Source organism: Nothobranchius furzeri, chromosome 2 (assembly GCF_043380555.1).
Source record: "Nothobranchius furzeri strain GRZ-AD chromosome 2, NfurGRZ-RIMD1, whole genome shotgun sequence".
Taxonomy (NCBI): domain Eukaryota; kingdom Metazoa; phylum Chordata; class Actinopteri; order Cyprinodontiformes; family Nothobranchiidae; genus Nothobranchius; species Nothobranchius furzeri.
In genome coordinates this window covers 93688596-93708090 of record NC_091742.1, presented here as the reverse complement: position 1 = coordinate 93708090, position 19495 = coordinate 93688596, and the positions used below count along the sequence as shown (strand labels likewise).

Genomic DNA, 19495 nt, shown 5'->3' with positions numbered 1-19495 from the left:
CATTGTAGCTTCTTTACACACCGTGGATCTGACCTGCTAACTCCAGCTGTTTCTGCTTCTGGCAGGATCCTGGTGTAGGTACCCAGGAGTCCAGATGCTGCAGGATGAAGTGTAGAGCCATGCTGATGGTGTAACGTGATGGAAGTGGTTACTTTTACTGAATGATCAATAAGATGTGATATTCCATCTAATTATAAATGATCAATCTTATTGGTCTTTGAATATTTGATTTAATACGACCTTAGGAACACACACTTCATATTAATTCAGACAGAGTCAAGAATATAGTTTATAAAAATTAGTTTAATTCTATATTTCTAAACTAATGATTACATGACTGTTAGGGATTTTATCAATAACCCAATACCTGCAGCTGGAGAGAGAGGAGAGACAACAAGCAGACAAGTCACCAAACTGCAATCAGGGGCAGAAGCTCAAGGCAACTGCCCCGAGTTTCTGCTCTCAGAGTTTATTTATAACAAAGATAAGACTGTGAGAGAGACAGTAGCCAAGTTTACATGCGCCAAATTCCCTCAATCCGATTGAAATCTTGGTTGATCGGAATTTCCCAATCTCTATTCACATGGACACGAACTGAAATGATCCAATCATGCCAAGCGTACATATGCACCAAGCATTTGATCCGATTAAATAGGTTGAGCATGTACAGAGAGTTGCCTTTCCCGAAAGAAAATTTGTAAACAGTCGCCATGAAACGAAATGAAAAATGTAAAAACAGAAATAACAATTCTTCCTGCTTTCCTGATTCATTTATTCAATTTAATATTTTTATTTAACTCATAGAAGTTACGTTTTCTTCAGTGAATAACTGCAGATATATGCTTTGCTGCATTTTATTGTTGATTAAAATAAAGGGAGGGTTATGTTTCTGCCTCTTGATCAGCTGGTCCGCGGGTCATGTTTAAAAAAGTGGGCTCGACTCCGTACGTACTTGCGTGCCTGCCGGGGCCCTACGCACGGATGGATAATGGCGTTGCGTGTCTCCGCACTGTTGCAGACGGAGAAGCATGACTCACGCTTCACTGTTATCACAAGCTGCTGATCTAGCAGCATGATGCTCATTATTATTTTATGGGTTACAGACGAGTGTTGATGCTCTGTGTTTGTATTTCTGCAGCGAGCCTTACAATCTCACCTCTTTCCACCCACAGTTTCGTCTTAAACACGTATTACATTTACTGTTTTGACGCATTTTAACGAGCCCCCTCCGCGCCGTGATTTCGTTGTTGGATACAAACTTTACAGCACTCTCACAAAGTAAATGTTTGGCAGATATGTTTGTTTACATTTTTTCCACTGCGCGTCTACAGTGTTAAGCCTGAGTCATGCTTCTCCGTCTGCATCAGTGCAGAGACACGCAACACCATTATCCGTCCTTGCGTAGGGCCCCGGCAGGCACGCAAGTACGCACGGAGTCTGGCCCACTTTTTTAAACATCCGTCCATTGAGACGGAGAATGCAAGCTTGTGATTGGTCAGAACGCCGCTGTTGTTTACACCGCCGCCATTGCGCCCTCAGAAACATAAAGAGAGCCGAGGATAACTAGCGGCAGACACGAAAGAAGCTTGAAGAATACCTCGCGAAAAAACTCTAAAATATGAACGTTTAATTCCCCCGTGACTGGAGGAGTGAAAAGATGCGTAGCAAGCATTTTATTTGAGGACGGAAATAACAGGAAACGGGGTTTAGAGGTGGTGAGCGCATGAAGAGGTGGAGGAGAATGAGGGACAAATTTTTCTTTGTTAAAAAGTCTCATATACAAAAAAAAAAACACAATATAAACACACTATCTTGGACCAGATACATGACAGGATACCACAGAACAGCGCTACGCCCTCTGTTGTCCTGGTGGGGAATTGCTTTGCAACACTCCCCAGGAGACGGAGAAGTATGAAAGCAAAACGCTTCCGTCAATCCGTGCGTGTCTGTCCCTTGCGGAGCTGACGGAGAAGCATGAATCAGGCTTTAGGGAAAGGAAGGGAGGGCCTGACGTGATGCTGCAGTCAGGGTATCTCTATGCTCCACAGTAGCAGCGACGGATGGCTGGTTTGACCGGCTCTGAGAGGCGCTAATCAGAATTTGCAGATAGCGTCATAGTTATTTGTTAAAGTAATGCATTACCATAAATAGTAATGTGTTTACCAACATTGGTTATGTATATTACTGATTGCAAAAACACCCCTAGGTATTTTGTCTTGTCTTTTTACTGAATATTTTTATTTTATATATTTCTGCTTGGTTCACTGCAGTTTCAAGGAAGAGAGAAGAGACGGATGAGAAACCTCTGCTCTTACATTTCCACAACCATCAAATGAAAGACGGAGGTGTACCAACCAGCAGCTTGGCTGGGCAGATGACAGCAAAAGTTGGTGGAGGAGCAGAAACTAGCAAGAACCTAGATCTGGACCCTAATGAAAAGACATCCGATTCTTCAGAGATTGAAGTTAGTGGAGAAGATGAAGATGATGTGAATCTAGACGCTGAGCTTTCAGACTCTGGGCCTGAAACTGGAAATGGAGACCATGGCTGTAATGAGAACAAGTCTTCAGAGTCAGATATTAAGACAGTCGACAAATCATTTAGCTGCCCTGTGTGTGGTATACGGTTCCTCCACCAGTGGTCTCTTCAGGAACATGTGAGAGTGACAAGTCATTCAGCAGTAAAGTCTTCAGAGTGTTTGGTTAATACAAAATGTGTGAAAGAGAAGCAACATGGAGGCTCATGCAGAAAAGTCCAGAAAGAACCAAAATCATTTAGTTGTGATGAATGTGGGAAAAGATTTAGCCAAAAGTCCAGTTTAACCCGTCATATGAAAGGCCACACCGGGCAGAAGCCTTTTGCCCGTGAGCTCTGTGGAAAAAGATTTAGCCATAAACATAGTTTAAACACACACATGCAAGTGTACACAGGTGATAAGCCTTTTGCCTGTGAGCTCTGTGGGCAAAGATTTAGCTTTAAAAATTATTTAAACATTCACATGAGAGTCCACACAAGGAATAAACCGTTTGCCTGTGAGCTCTGTGAATACAGATGTACCCAAAAGGTACATTTAAACATACACATGAGAGTCCACACAGGAAAGAAGCCTTTTGCCTGTGAGCTCTGTGAATACAGATGTACCCAAAAGGCAAGTTTAAACACACACATCAGAGTCCACACAGGAGAGAAGCCTTTTGCCTGTGAGCTCTGTGGGAATAGATTTCGTGAAAAGGGACATTTAAACACACACATGAGAGTCCACACAGGAGAGAAGCCCTTTGCTTGTGAGCTTTGTGGGCAAAGATTTAGTCGTAAAAATCTTTTAAACTGTCACATGATAGCCCATACAGGAGATAAGCCTTTTGCTTGTGAGCTCTGTGGGAAAAGATTTTGTGAAAAGGGACATTTAAACACACACATGAGAGTCCACACAGGAGAGAAGCCCTTTGCTTGTGAGCTCTGTGGGCAAAGATTTAGCCGTAAAAACCATTTAAACACACACATGAGAGTCCACACAGGAGTGAAGCTTTTTGCTTGTGAGCTCTGTGGGCAAAGATTTAGCCGTAAAAACCATTTAAACACACACATGAGAGTCCATACAGGAGATAAGCCTTTTGCTTGTGAGCTCTGTGGAAATAGATTTCGTGAAAAGGGACATTTAAACACACACGTGAGAATCCACACAGGAGAGAAGCCTTTTGCATGTGAGCTCTGTGGACAAAGATTTAGCCATAAAAATAGTTTAAACACACACATGAAAGTCCACACAGGTGATAAGCCTTTTGCCTGTGAGCTGTGTGGACAAAGATTTAGCCGAAAGACAAATTTAAAGAGGCATACGAGCATCCACAAAAGGCTCGAGGGATTAATTTAACAACAGTACTTCCAAAATTACTATTCAGTTTTTTTTACAACCTTAATATTAGTCTTGTACCTCTGCTCAACTGTCGTTGATAAAGTCCGTACTCGGCCCTCGAGCCACCTCTTCTTTTGGTTTTATTTTTCAAATCTCCTTTGTTTTTTAAACTCAGACCTTAACCAAACATTTGAGAAGTTCATTCATGAATTCTGAATACAAAAAAATATTACTTAAAGATTAAGACAAACATGTTATACCCTCCTGTATTGAAGAAACAGACAAGACAAGAGGCACATGATGGTTGTAATACATAACCCACTGCAATTTAGAGGTGTTAGATACCAGTGGTGTCTGCTTTAAACAATTTATCTGTATATAAAATAATAGCATACAATGTTGTAATAACTGCAGCTTAAAAAGAATGTGTCTTTATTCATTTGGAACCCTTACGTAGAAATCCCACTTTAAAGGCTGTGGAGAGACAGCTGGGACTGTAGTCAAGAAGTCATAAATTACAAGGCGGCTCTGTGGAGACTCAATTCTTCTACAATAGCATTTTGCTATTCTAAACAGGCTTAGGTCAAGGTCACATTAATTTCTATAGCACACTTATTATTGCTTTCGCAACCCAAAGTGCTGTACAACACACAAGATAACATAGCAAGAAAGTATAACTAAAAACCATAAAGCCATTAAAATGAGCATGTTGAGATAAATACATCTTTACATCACACAATTATAAAATCAATAAAAATGAGAAAGAGTGACAAAAATAAAATCATCCTACATAAAAGCCAGGTTGAAGAAATGAGTTTTAAGCAAGGACTTAAAAACATCCAGATTTTGAGAGGCTGTTCCAAAGTGTAGGGCCGGCCACAGAGAATGCCCTTTCTCCTCTCGTCTTATGGCGAGGCTTTAGTACTGACAATAAAATCTGTGAGCCTGACCGCAAATTCCTGGCTGTAGGTTAACAATAAATCATCTATATAAGGAGGGGCCAGACCATAAAGTGATTTATAAACAAAAAGCAACAATTTAAACTGAATCCTGTAGTGCACTGGGAGCCAGTGAAGGGAAGCAAGCACTGGAAAGATATGGTCATGCTTCCTTGTACCTGTTAAAAGGCGGGCTGCTGCATTTTGAACTATTGAAAATAACAGTATTAATAATCAAGTCCGTGTCCAACAAGTCCATGTCATAAAATCTCACCAAGTCCAATAGAAAAGTCCTACAGGAGTCCGGGTCACCATGAAAATTGTACATCCGGGTCCGCTGGGTCCTGGTTGGTCGGTCCATTCTGTCATGATACGCTAGATGGTTAGGACCCAAATGCAGGAACCCAAGATGACACGAGGAAGGATATGATATAAGAAAAAAAATCCTTTATTGGAGGAGCCAAAAAATAAAATAAATCCAAAAGGCTGGGAGCCAATAAATCCAAAGGCAGTCAAAAAACTAGAGACCAAAAACACAGGAGGCTAGAGAAGGCTGAGATCAAAAACACTGGAGACGAGACAAGACAAGACTGACAGAATACAAACAATGGACCGACACCAAACAGAGACAAGACAGGGCTTAAATACACAGGGAGAACAATAGGAAACAGGAAGCAGGTGTGTGGAGTGAGGGCTGGAGGGAAGGCAGGTGACACAAATTATCTAAATGGGGAAACAGAACCAGTGAAGGGCAGATAAACCTAAACATAAAACTAAACCTAAGACTGAGGGAAGGACTCACACACACATACACACACTGACACACACATGCACTCACAATCACACATATACTGAGCTGGGGAACAAGAGGCTGGAGCTACAATTGGAGGGGCTGAGGATGACTAAATGAACACGACCTGAGGGAATGATATGAAGGCCTACAAACAGAAGACACATAAATGAGATGCAGACAAAGGACACATGAGGGTGCTGTGAGACACAGAAGGATGGAGAAACATCAGGTGACACATGAAGGAAGATCATGACAGTTACACAATAACACCAACGCAGTATTCATTATGAGTTCAATACTCGTGCAGTTACTGATTTACATTGCATGTCTGGGTCTCTTACAGGATGCCGCATAGTGTTGGAACCCCATTTTTTTATTTGTGGTTTTTTAGCGTCGCAGATCACAATACTAGCTTACTGCCTATGTGTACATGTACTTTAGTTATTATTTTCCTTCAAATTATTCTCTAAATATTGGTGCTCCTGTAACAAGTGACTTTCCCCACTGCGGGATCAATAAAGTCTATTCTATTCTATATTTACAAATGTAGCAAGAACAAATGTATTTTTCTTCTTCTAAAATGCTCTGGGAGGCCTCCAGATGGCATCATTTGGAATCCTAGGATGTCCAAGGAAGGTCCCGCCTTTCTCGCCTCTGATTGGCTATTTCTTGTGTGAGGAAACTGCAGGTTTTTATGTTTCCAGTCAGTCTTGAGGAGTTTTTTGGAAGAAAATGTGAACTTGTCACTATAATAAACATCCTTTCCTGTTTAGCAACAAACCAGTTTCAGGTTTTTTTTTTTTCCATAAAGAACCTGAAAAACATCAAATGTGAACTTGTAATAAATCTTGTTTTATTTTGTCACACTGTAGACTGACTTTTTATCTGGTGGGTTTATCTTATTACTTAATTAATAGGCTATCACACTTTCATGGACGTAATTTTCACTTTAGAAGTGGGGGGGGGGGGGACACGGGGGGGGGGGGGGTATCTTTACAGTATGTTCTAATGGGAAACAGGCTTCAACACAAACGGTTGTTTTCTGCTTGGTCCTAGAGCTCAACCAGTGTCAATTTAATATAAAGTAATATTGTTTTTGGATGGTAAAAAGCGCAGGGGTCAAAACTTGACTTTGGAAAAAGTGGGGGGGACATGTCCCCCCCCCAAAATTACGTCCATGCCCACTTTAATAGGTCGTTTACACATTAGAGCACATCTCTCATCAGATTAAATGTGTGTCATTTAATAAAAAATCTAACTAAAGCTGATTATGATTTAGACCTATTTTTCACCACTTTTCATTATTCTAGAGAAGAAACAGAACTGGTGCACACAGCTGGGCAGGTAAGGCACATATATTTATCCTGTGTACTCTAATGCACTGCATGGTGGCGCAGTGGTTAGCACTGTTGCCTCACAGCACGAAGGTTGCAGGTTCAAAACTCGCCTTTCTGCGTGGAGTTGCGTGTTCTCCCCATGCATGCGTGGGTTTCCTCCGGGTACTCCGGTTTCCCCCACACATCACAACATGCCCTACAGGTTATTAAAAAAAAAAAAAAACTTGTACGTCGCTTTGGATAAAAGCGTCTGCGAATTGAATAAACATAAACATAATGCTTGAGAGGGTGACCAGATCTCAATTTGTCAAATGTGGGACAGAGACAATCTGGGACAACGTAAAGTTAAACAAACAAAATGTATATTCTGCCTTTTAGCCCTAAGTGCCTCCGTTTGATTGACAGCAACAGGCAGATTTTTCCACTGTTTCTTCTGTAAGATTGTAAGTATTTGTAACAAGGTTGGATAAATTCATCAAAAAATATTTTAAACAATGAACAATATGGGTTTAGAACTAAACATTCCTCAGCAATGGCAACAATGGAATTAACGGATAAAATATCAACAGCAACTGACAATAAAAATGACTTCTTTAGTGTTTTCATTGATTTGAAAAAAGCATTTGACGTCATTGATCACTCAAGGTTACTTCGAAAATTAAGTCAGTGTGGAATAAGAGGTGTGGCTCATCAGTGGGTTAAAACTTATTTAGAAAAAAGGAAACAGTTTGTTCAGATAAATCAACCATAAATCAAAACTATGTGAAATTAAATGTGGAGTGCCACAAGGGTCGGTCCTCGGACAAAACTGTTCATTTTGTTTATTAACTACATGGTAAATGTATCTAAAACACTCAGTACCATTCTATTTGCAGATGATACAACACTGTTTTCAGTTCAATTCAATTCAAAAATACTTTATTAATCCCAGAGGGAAATTGATGGTTGATTGTTTTACTCAGGATTAAATATTGAGGAGGTGGCTAAAGTGATAAATGATGAACTGATTAAATTTAAAAACTGGTTTGATATAAATAGATTGACACTGAATCTTAATTAAACAAATTTTATACTGTTTAATAATAAGAAGAACAGTGATGTGTCATTGGAAATAGATGGGATTGAAATTCTAAGAGTAAAAAAACTAAATTTCTTGGAGTTCTTATTGATGAAGACTTGTCATAGAAATCCCATATTAGTTACATAAAAGGTAAAATTGCCAAATCCTTAGGAGTATTACATAGAGTCAAGTTTTTACTGACTAGTTCTGGTTTGTTGGCATTGTACAATTCACTGATTGTGCCATACTTGACTCTGGGGAGCAACATGCAAAAACTATACACAACCCTTATTTATTTAGCAGAAAAGAGCTCTGAGAATCATCAATTATAGTGGCTGTAGAGATCCATCGAACCCATTGTTTATTAAATATAAATTACTGAAATTTCATGATTTAAAAGACTGGAAAACCTTACAAACTATGTTTAAATCCAATTTAGGTACTCTGCCAACAAACATTCAGGGGATATTTGAAAAGAGAGCTAGTAATTACATGCTGAAAGAAACTAATGTGTTTACAAAACCTAGATTTAGAACTAAAATTGAGGAATGGAATATATCTGTAAATGGTGTTAAATTATGGAATAACATTAGAAGGGAAATAAAAAAAACTGTCATTTAATATATTCAAAAAATGTACCAAACTGAGTGTATTAAATAATTATGAAAATGTAAATGAAATCAATGATCATGATCGCACTGGAATTTAGAACAGGAAACAGTTTGAAATGAATTTATGTGTGTCTGACAAATGGTAATTATATATAAATTGATTATTTCTTCTGGAAAAGGGGGCAGAAATTATAAGATGTTTTTCTTCATTCTGCTCCTTTTCATTCAAATTTGATTTTTGTTTTGTATTTCTTATTGTTTATATGTTTTATTTGTTTTCATTTTGAATGAAATAAAAAAAAGAGGGGAAAAAAGAACAAAAAAGATTGAAACTCGAAACGGGAAACTGTCAATAATGCGGGACATGAGTCGCAATTTGTGGGACACGTGAAAATTAATGAAAATGCGGGACTGTCCCACACAAAGCGGGACATCTGGCCACCCTACTTGAGAGCCAAGAGATATGAAGTAAGTCCAACAGTTTGATAAATGCAACTAGATTATGAATTCACATTTTACGTTTTTCATGAAATATAAAATATTTTGCAAAACAGGACAGAATGGTTATCGTAGCGCTAAGTTCACATTTTCTTTACTAAACCCCCAAAACAACTCTGCTGGCGGCATTAAAAAATAAATAAATAAATAAATAATAAACCGGTTTGCTGCTAAATGAAAGAGCCAATTGTAGTAGAACCTTTCTAGACAGTCAGAGGCGAGAAAGGTGGGATCTTCCTTGGACATCCTAGGATTCCAAATGACGCCTCCAGCTGATCTAAAATGCTGCTGCAGCCAAACGAGTAGGACCTGGCTGCAGACATCAGCTGGCGTGTCACCGGAAGAACTTTCTAGCGAGAACAAGATGGCGTGTCATTGCTTTTACCGGAAGATCGACAAGCGAAAGACCTCGGCCGGAAGTTGGTCTTTTTTTGGCGGCCGCTTTTGTTGTCGATGGTTTCAACCGGTTTCAGCATACTCGGCGGGTTTCAAAGAGGAAAGGTAAAGATGACATTAACTAATTTTTGTAACCGTTCTTAAATGTAGGCACTATAGCATTTAAAGCTTTACCAGAGAATTATTACAAAGGCACCTTGTTTCATAGCTAATTGTATCGATATTAACACACAGTCTTAAAACTAATGCAGGGAGTTCACAAGCTAACACAAAAGCTACACCAATAAAGCTATCAGCAATTGTAGCTTAGCTTTAACTTAGCTATTCGATGTTTCTGGTCTCCCTGTTTGTTAAAACAGTTAATATTATTAACTTTATATATAATTTAGATATGATATAAAGACCATGATTTCTAATACTGACTTGACTAAAACGTTATTAATACCCTTTTTTTTAAATCAAAAAGCGTAGATCTTCATAGATTTGTAAGTGGTTTCAATAGTTTTCATACGAGGCTAAAGCTATGGGCTAAAGTTAGCTTCCGGGGAAATGGCTAAAGGGCTAATACACCCAATTTTTCTCTTCTCTGACCATTTTTATTCTGCTCTAGCTCAAAAACTACAACACATACACTCTTTAAACCAGTTCTAGAATATTCTAGGCTCGTAGCAGAATGCATAAAAATAGTTTGTGATTTGTCAACTTCTCTGATTTTTGAAACTTAAAAAAGACAAATTTATGCAATTATTTTTCAGCATCTGGTCCACACTGGAACTTTTCCTGTGCACCCAGAAATTTTTTTTTTCTTCACAAGCTTAGCTTTCAATATCTCTAAATATTTTTAAGTTATTGTGTTTAAATGACTGAAAAAAATACGTAATAACAAATAAAAACTAAAAAAAGGAATTTATTTTGCTTCAGAAATGTATGAATAACTATATAAACTTGGTTTTTTATCACAGATGCACATTTCCGTGATTGATGTGGGCAAGGAGCTGACTGCATGTGCCATTGGCACACATTTTGGTTGTCCCTTGTGTCCTAAAGTAAAGCCAACATCTCTGAAGAAGATAAAGTTGCACTTTGAAGGGCATATAAACACTGCATTGCATTTTGGAGGTACATTTCTGATTATGATAATTGTGTTTTGTAGTTAGAGTTTGTACATATGCCTCAAAAATTTGGGCATCTATTAAAAAAAATTCTTTGCATGTTGTAAAATAGAGGTACTGAAATACATTTGCAATTTTAATCTGTTTTCATTTACACCAGCTCAGTGGTCTAGTGGTAGAGTGTCCACCCTGGGACTGGGAAATCGGGGTTCAATTCCTGGTCGGGTCATACCAACAACCTAAAAATGGGACCCAATGTCTCCCTGCTTGACACTCAGCTTTAAGGGGTTGGATTGGGGGGTTATGGCGCTTACACATTAGCGTCGGTACGGCTCCTTAAGGAACTGTACAGTACCGGAGTTTGGTTTCAGACACAGGTACAATATACGTTCCAAGGCGACTTTTTTTTCTTTCCCCAGACCTATTCCCCAGTGGTGAGACTGGGACACTACGGACTGATTGGCCTGCTGAAATTACGCCTATCGCCTCCGATTATCGAGTAGAATGAGCCAGTGGGGGGTTCCCGCATGCGCCATTCATTTCCATGCAGGATGTTGAGTAAACTTCTCTGTCTGTGGCACGGAGCTGCCGCTCAGTGGGAACAGGAGAAGAAGGAGAGCTGTGTGTGTGTGTGTGTGTGTGTGTGTGTGTGTGTGTGTGTGTGTATCCCTCGTCAGTGACCGGAAGAGAGGACACACAGCAAATAAATAAAATAATGTTGTTCAGGGTCTCCAAAAGCAACACAGCTCATGCCTGCCTCTGTTTATCTTATTAAGGAGGACACTTCGGTCTTTCCTGTGCGTACCGCCCACTGGCTCGGGGATTTCTGCATTCCTGAGAAAGTCCTTCGGATTTATATGTGAACACTACACCGCCCGTTCATGCCTTTTAGACCCACCAAGCCCCGGCTTTAAACTACCAAATAGTTCCCGAGCGCGGCCACAGTTGCAGCTCACTGCTCCCCTCCATGGGGATGGGTCAAATGCGTAGATGAATTTCGCTACTGTGTGATGATGACTATGGAACTTTAACTTAAGTGTTGAAGCTGTACATAGTTGCTCTGTTAAGTAATTAAAACAATTCTCTTTCTCTTCTTACAGAAAACATTATTTGCAGATGCAATATGCCCTGCAGAAGTTTGGCTCATTACCATTGTCCATATTGTTGTAAAACATTACTGAAAAAGGAGCAAATGGAACGCCATGTGAAGCTTTGCAACACTACAACAACTTTAAATGAAGTGGCCCCAAAATGGAACCCGATGCTGTCTGTGTCCACCCCAGAGAGGCCATCATTACACGACAATGACTACACATTGCTAGCTTTGACACTTAGTGACTCGACTGAGTTTATGGCAAATAGTGATTGTGCACCATCACCTCCACAACTTGTGTTCACTGCAGAGAGGTCAACATCACTTCCTGAGTTCACCACAGAGATGCCACCACTACAACCTGAGTCCACCCGTGAGATGCCACTGCTCCGTGACCATGACTACTGTTTGCTAGGTTTAAAATCAAGTCACTCTACTGAGGTTGTGGCAAATAGAGATTGTGCACCATCAACTCCACAACTTGTTTTCACCCCAAAGAAATCAGCATCACTTCCTGAGTTCACCCCTGAGTTCACCCCAGAGAGGCCACCACTACAACCTGAGTCCACCCGCGAGATGCCACTGCTCCTTGACCATGACTACTGTTTGCTAGGTTTAAAATCAAGTCACTCTACTGAGGTTGTGGCAAATAGTGATTGTGCACCATCATCTCCACAACTTGTTTTCACCCCAAAGAAATCAGCATCACTTCCTGAGTTCACCCCAGAGAGGCCACCACCGCTGCCTGAGTCCACCCCAGAGACTCCACCACTGAACGACCATGACTACTGTTTGTTAGCTTTAACATCTAGTGACTCGACTGAGGTTGAGGAAAACAGTGATTGTGCACCATCACCTACACAACTTTTGTTCACCCCAGAGAGGCCACCACTACAACCTGAGTCCACCCGCGAGATGCCACTGCTCCGTGACCATGACTACTGTTTGCTAGGTTTAAAATCTAGTGACTCTACTGAGGTTGTGGCAAATAGTGATTGTGCACCATCATCTCCACAATGTGTTTTCAGCCCAAAGAAATCAGCATCACTTCCTGAGTCCACCACAGAGACGCCACCACTGAACGACCATGACTACTGTTTGTTAGCTTTAACATCTAGTGACTCGACTGAGGTTGTGGAAAACAGTGATTGTGCACCATCACCTACACAACTTTTGTTCACCCCAGAGAAATTAACATCATTGCCTGAGTCCACCCCAGAGAGACCACCAATACACGGATCCAAAATATTTTCTTCAGCCAAAGCTTCACGGGTTAAAAATTTAAAGATGGCTAAGTGCCCACACTGTGCACTTGTTCTCTACCAAAAAAATCTAACTTTACATATACAAAGAAAACATACATATAAAAAAGACATTACTGAGTCATTCCATTTAAGAAATGTATGTGTGGATCCAGTGAATGGAATATTTGCTGTCCGCAAAGTCTCCTCACATGGTTTCTCTACTCCAGTACACGTACAGCGTAAAACCTGGGGCAATCAACAGCAAACAAAGTGTGAACTTGAAGAGTGTAAACAGTTCCACTTGCTTGCCCAGCGCAGTGGTCTTACACATTGTCTGTGCGAACATATCAGGTCATTGGATTATTGTGGCAAGACTGCAAAGGAAGAGATCCTTAAAACGGAAGTCCTTGAGGAGATGATGTCTGCACATTTCTTTGGTGCTGCCATGGTGGAGAACTGCAAAAGCCGGCAAAAAGTGGCACAGGGAGCATGTGTGCCACTTTCAGTATTGGTGGAACTGGGAGGGTCTCAAAGACACATCTGCATGTCAGTTCACGAACCAAAAATGCATTACTACAGTTTACTTGGCAGAGTAATTGTCACATATAACACTGAAAACAACACCTGGCACTGCCCTTGTTCTAAACCTCGTACATCATGTCCACACAAGGGTATAGCTAAATGGCACCTTTTCCAGACAAGAAAACATCTCTTCATGACTTCTACATCCACAAGGGAAACTTTGGAGATGTCAATCATTCTGGATTGTTACTCCACTGAAGATCTTGAAAGAAGTGTGAGGTATATTTACGAGAAGAAGATCCCAGCAAAAATAATGGATCATACAAAAGTTGTAGAAGGTCCAAGTGATTACCCTGAAAAGCTCTTTCCTGCTGAAACATGTTGCCAGCTCTGTTCAAGTAGCCCTCCCCTGAGTGATGTCTACCTGGTAATGGAAACAGCCACAATTGTTGGAATGAGAGGAGTCAGAGAAGGTAAGTAATATATATATATATTTTACACTCCTCCTGTACATAATTTTATGCCATAATATATGCTATTGTTTTTTCTTACCTCTAATTGATATGTCATGTACAGATATCTCAACTTACAATAAAAGATGCAGTGAATGTAACATTGTGTACCGCTACCAAGAATGGCAGGATGGCCTCCACAACTTTAATGATAAAGTCATCCTGACTCTTGAACTCTGTCATTATCTGCGGCATAATCTACAGGTAACAAAGCCATAACTTAAAGAGCAAGTCACCCCTAAGTCACCTTTATTTTGCTGATAAACTATATAAATGAGTGTGCAATCGTGCTGTAGACATGCATAATCAATAATTGGGCACTTTAGTGCATCTTAGTTAAAATTTAGATATTCTGCCTAAAACTGTCAGTGTTGCACCCTCTTCAGGTAAAAATTCTGCACTACATTTGAATTTAAATCTGCCATAGTTATTGGCTAAGAAGATACCCTATGATGTTAGCTGGTAAATTATGATGTCACAATGTTGTTGTGAGCCTGTGTGTGTATTTGTTAGAGGCTCTGCCCTCGGTCTGCCAGGCAACAGCATTTGTTGCATTTTTCAAACAGGAAGTGGGAGTTGAGTAAGACTGATAGGAGGTGACTTGCTCTTTAAAAGAATAGTTACAATAAAAATGTATTTCTTTGGTGTAATATAAAGTTACTTATTTTATTCACTTCAGAGTCATGTATCAGTGTCCACCTCTATTACGTCTTTGGAGAAAATGCATGGGAAGAAATACCCTCCTACAGACATCATCTTCCGGGCGTATTGTCACTTTGAGGCACTAAACAATACAGAATACAAATATGCATGTGTGAACTGTGGGTTTTCTCCAGCTGTGGTCATTATGGACCTCCACAGAAAAGGGGTCTTCAGCATGGCAGGTAAGTTAAGGTGTTTGTGTTGTGCTATCAAAGAAGACTTCCATATGTGATTTTGGTCATAATTTTCACTGTAGTGAGTGAGCTGAAAGTACCCTCTGAAGATTTTGATGGTGTACACAATATTGAGGATTTCTGGGATGCGGTACATCTCGACATGATCAGCAGAGCTTTTTTCCCAAGTAAGCATATTAATTAGTCGATGTTTATTTTTTGATATTACTGAAATGCTTCTAGTTCAATGTTATGTTTTTGTAAATGTCTTATATTCTGAAACAGAATCGTCAACAAATCCATTTGTGGTTTGCCCATCTTACGAGAACTGGGCACCGTGGATTGGAAAACAAACTCGCAAATCTGACTGTGTGTTGAACACCGAATACAAAAAGATTCCATTGGAGAAATCAGTTTCAGACCCAGAGCTGAGCAATGTAACAGAGGACCGTCTCTTTGATGAGTTGCTGAAACAGAAGGTATTTTTGTTGCTAATATTAGCATTGATAATATTAATCACTGATTATATCACTGTTGACTGTTCAAGAAAATTCTCTAAAAATTGTGTGAAGTTACTGTGCTGAAACAGAATGTAGCATTTATTAAATTACAGTCAAAGGATTGCATTGACGTACCTTAAAAATTTTTTGTTCAAAATAGTATTTCTGAATAACTTCTTTAAAGGTTTCTACTGTAAGAAAACTTTGTGAAACATGCAAAGTTGACACCAAGGGATCTCGCCTGGATCTGATTAAAAGGCTGAGGGAGAAAATGCAGAGCAGACAGACCTATGACAAAGTCTTCCAGTCAATATGGGGTGCCTCTGGTTAGTTTTCACTTGAAATTGGAGCACTGGAATAGTGACAATTCCAAATGTTGTGTATTGGAATAATAACTCTAAAATTGCTTGCTTCTTTCTTTCTTTCCCACCAGGTGGATGGTCTGTTGTGTTATGTCCACATGGCATTGTGTACAGTTTAAAATTTAATCTGAGAGCTGAAAGCCCCAGAGACTTTGCAGATATCCTTCTCTCATGGAAGCATTTCCCAAATGTGTGTCTGTATGACTTTGCACGTGGCCTGGCATCACACACTAACTTAAGGACACCTGAAAACCCTCGCTTTCATCCAAATGAGGGTAAACTAGCTGACCCAACAAAAGAAAACTTGACTGATGCAGCAAGAGGGAAACTGAAGGTGTGCCTGCCATGGTTGACTGAAAAAGCAAGGAACCCAGACAAACAAGGACATCCCATAACTGGATCGAACCATCACTATGCACTTTATGACAAGTTCCATGAGGCTAATACTAAAGATCCACATGACATCTTAAGAAAGATCGGCCTTGTGCCTGAGTTGCAGGGTTCTGTGAACAGCCAGGTTGCAGAGCAGCTATTTGCTGAGATGAGGAAAAACAATTATTTCCTCAACAGAATGGCACCATCAACACACATCTTTTTGATGAGAAACTTGATTGAACACAGAAACAATGAATGCAACAGTAAGCTATTACTTCGGCAACTGATGCGCGGTCACCAAATTCAAAATCTTGAGCATTTCAGAGTCACAGACCAGGGCCAAGCTGTCATAGGAGACCCAGGTGAGTCTATTGTCTTTTTAAACTTTGAAATAAGTTTCATACATACATTATGTACGTAACAACTCCTAATGGCTTACTTTCATGTTGAGTAAGTAGTCGTAATGTCTGAAATTGAACCGATATTACGCCTCCCTGTCATATAACTTTTTAGATAACATGGCAAAGACAGATTGCCAAACAGTCCTGGATAATAGTGATGATTTGAAGAGGAAGCATGAAGATGTGTGTGGAACCCAAGAGGAACATACGCAACCAATGCAGTGTGGGAGTCACTGTGAACACCTGACAAAAGCCACGTTTGTCCATCCAAATCGTGGATGCTGGGCATTTCCAATTCATCCTTCTCAAAAGGAAGTGGTAAGATAAGTTGTACTTTGACTGTTTTTGTTTGTTTAATTAACATTTATGATGTTTAGGGCTTGCAGTGTTTTTACTTCTTTTTATTTATTATTTCAGCTTCAGTATGTCCTTGACCACAACAAACCAGGGGAGGAGCTGATTGTTCGTACCCCAAAGGCATGTCTGACTCGCACTGATTTTTTAGGCTTGGGCTTGCAAAGGGACATGGAAGCCACTGTGAGTTACTTTTAAATTGCCTTGTGTCTGTTCATATGAAGATTGTGTGTGTGCACGCACTTTCTCAATTTCAAACCCCCTGCATGTGTTTGTTTGACCTGCCCAGATTGGAAATGGCTGTTTAGGGATAATTGAAGAAGTGGCAAAATACAAGGTAAAGCTCTTTAGACATTCAGCATTATGTTTGATGTGGTTGTGCTTTTAGCATGGTTTTGTCTGCTTTATAGGGTCGGAACATCTTTATTTGTGATCTGTATGTTACTCCAACGTGGTTGTCACCAGATGTAGATCCCATGACAAGTCTACCTGTAAGTATTTATGTCACCTCTACAAATGTTATAGACCATGGAGTTGATTATTTTGTGACATTTTAGAATGACTGTCATCTAAAAGATGCAGTGTTCATCCCTCTATGGACACCTGGTCATTTTCTGTTGTGTGTGAGTATCTTATTATTCTTTATGTAAAAATCATATTCATACTATAATTGTTTAACTAAATAAACGATACACTCACTAAACATGATTTTAGTTTCCATTATTAATTTTTTCCAGATGTCAATTAATGTGCTGAAATTGAAGTGTGTGTTTTCTATAGGTGATAAAGCCGTTGCAAAGAGAAATTCTCTTTCTGGACTCTTTGTATGCAAAGACAGAGTCCGGGTTTGGTGCTTTGCAGTACATGGCTATTTTGAGGTTACAAATTTTTCCTGCTGCTGGTGGTGGTTAGTTTGGTCATGTTCAAATGACCTCTGCTTCATTCGGTCACGTTCAAATGACCTCTGCTTCAATCGGTCACGTTCAAATGACCTCTGCTTCAATCGGTCACGTTCAAATGACCTCTTTTTCATTCGGTCACGTTCAAATGACCTCTGCTTCAATCGGCCACGTTCAAATGACATTTATCTTTTTCCAAGCTGTTGCATGTGTAATTAAAAGTTGTGTTGCTTGCTTTTTTTTCTATTTTACATTATCAGGGATGTTGCACAGAACCTAAATCCTGGGAAATGGACAGAGAAAACTGGCAAAGATATCAAGGTAATAAAATCAGTGTACAATTTTTTATGATGGCATGATAAACTCGCACAATAACCATTTAATTTGCATCCATTCGAATATAAGGATCTTCCAAGACAAGACTTTGGCAATGACTGTGGCATATTTACAGGTGCTGGCCAGTAAATTAGAATATCATCAAAAGGTTGAAAATATTTCAGTAATTCCATTCAAAACGTGAAACTTGTACATTATATTCATGCAATGCACACAGACCAATGTATTTCCAATGTTCATTACATTTAAATTTGATATTCATAAGTGACAACTAATGAAAACTCCAAATTTGGTATCTCAAAAAATTAGAATATTCTGAAAAGGCTGAATATAGAAGACACCTGCTGCCACTCTAATCAGCTGATTTACTCAAAACACCTGCAAAGGCCTTTAAAAGGTCCCTCAGTCTTGTTTTGAAGGCACCACAATCATGGGGAAGACTTCTGACTTAACAGCTGTCCAAAAGACAATCATTGACACCTTGCACAAGGAGGGCAAGACACAAAAGGTGATTGCTAAAGAAGCTGGCTGTTCGCAGAGCTCTGTGTCCAAGCACATTAACAGACAGGCGAAGGGACGGAAAAAATGTGGTAGAAAAAAGTGTACAAGCTCTAGGGATAACCGCACCCTGCAGAGAATTGTGACGACAAACCCATTCAAAAATGTGGGGGAGATCCACAAAGAGTGGACTGCAGCTGGAGTCAGCGCTTCAAGAACCACCACGAGGAGACTCATGAAAGACATGGGATTCAGGTGTCGCATTCCGTGTGTCAAGCCACTCTTGAACAAGAAACAGCGCAAGAAGCGTCTCGCCTGGGCCAAGGACAAAAAGGACTGGACTGATGCTGAGTGGTCCAAAGTTATGTTTTCTGATGAAAGCAAGTTCTGCATTTCCTTTGGAAATCAAGGACCCAGAGTCTGGAGGAAGAGCGGAGAAGCACAGAATCCACGTTGCATGAGGTCCAGTGTAAAGTTTCCACCGTCAGTGATGGTGTGGGGTGCCATGTCATCTGCCGGTGTTGGCCCACTCTGTTTCCTGAGGTCCAGGGTCAATGCAGCCGTCTACCAGGAAGTTTTAGAGCACTTCATGCTTCCTGCTGCTGACCAACTTTATGGGGATGCAGACTTCACCTTTCAACAGGACTTGGCACCTGCACACAGTGCCAAAACCACCAGCACCTGGTTCAAGGACCATGGTATCCCTGTCCTTGATTGGCCAGCAAACTCGCCTGACCTTAACCCCATAGAAAATCTATGGGGTATTGTGAAGCGGAGGATGCAATACGCTAGACCCAACAATGCAGAGGAGCTGAAGACGACTATCAGAGCAACCTGGGCTCTCATAACACCTGAGCAGTGCCACAGACTGATCGAGTCCATGCCACGCCGCATTACTGCAGTTATTGAGGCAAAAGGAGCCC

General features: G+C 40.2%; 3 protein-coding genes across 5 annotated transcripts in view; 2 read left to right on the top strand and 1 right to left on the bottom strand.

Moving 5' to 3' along the window:
- The window catches only part of LOC129163067 (oocyte zinc finger protein XlCOF6-like), a 15941-nt gene extending 9449 nt beyond the window's left edge, over window positions 1-6492 (top strand). Inside the window, exon 4 of the mRNA XM_070548206.1 lies at window positions 2271-6492. Coding sequence (XP_070404307.1) covers window positions 2271-3874 — 1604 coding nt within the window. The 3' untranslated portion in view covers window positions 3875-6492. The remainder of the gene's footprint in view (window positions 1-2270) is intronic.
- LOC129163068 (zinc finger protein 420-like) overlaps window positions 1-19495 on the bottom strand; it is a 348176-nt gene that overhangs the window by 197503 nt on the left and 131178 nt on the right. The window lies entirely within an intron of this gene.
- On the top strand, window positions 9454-18219 carry LOC139066145 (uncharacterized). Of its 3 annotated transcripts, XM_070548165.1 has the most exons (17): window positions 9454-9594; window positions 10452-10608; window positions 11702-13933; window positions 14037-14176; window positions 14652-14856; window positions 14931-15035; window positions 15133-15326; window positions 15532-15673; window positions 15781-16446; window positions 16598-16803; window positions 16903-17022; window positions 17129-17176; window positions 17250-17330; window positions 17397-17462; window positions 17620-17717; window positions 17999-18059; window positions 18144-18219. In XM_070548165.1, the coding sequence occupies exons 1-17, from the start codon at window positions 9547-9549 to the stop codon at window positions 18201-18203; spliced, it is 4629 nt and encodes a 1542-aa protein (XP_070404266.1). In that variant the 5' UTR covers window positions 9454-9546; the 3' UTR covers window positions 18204-18219. The 3 variants fall into 3 exon arrangements, with proteins under 3 accessions (XP_070404266.1, XP_070404267.1, XP_070404268.1); XM_070548166.1 differs by lacking the exon at window positions 17620-17717 and having other exon boundaries at window positions 18144-18187; XM_070548167.1 differs by lacking the exons at window positions 17397-17462; window positions 17620-17717 and having other exon boundaries at window positions 18144-18187.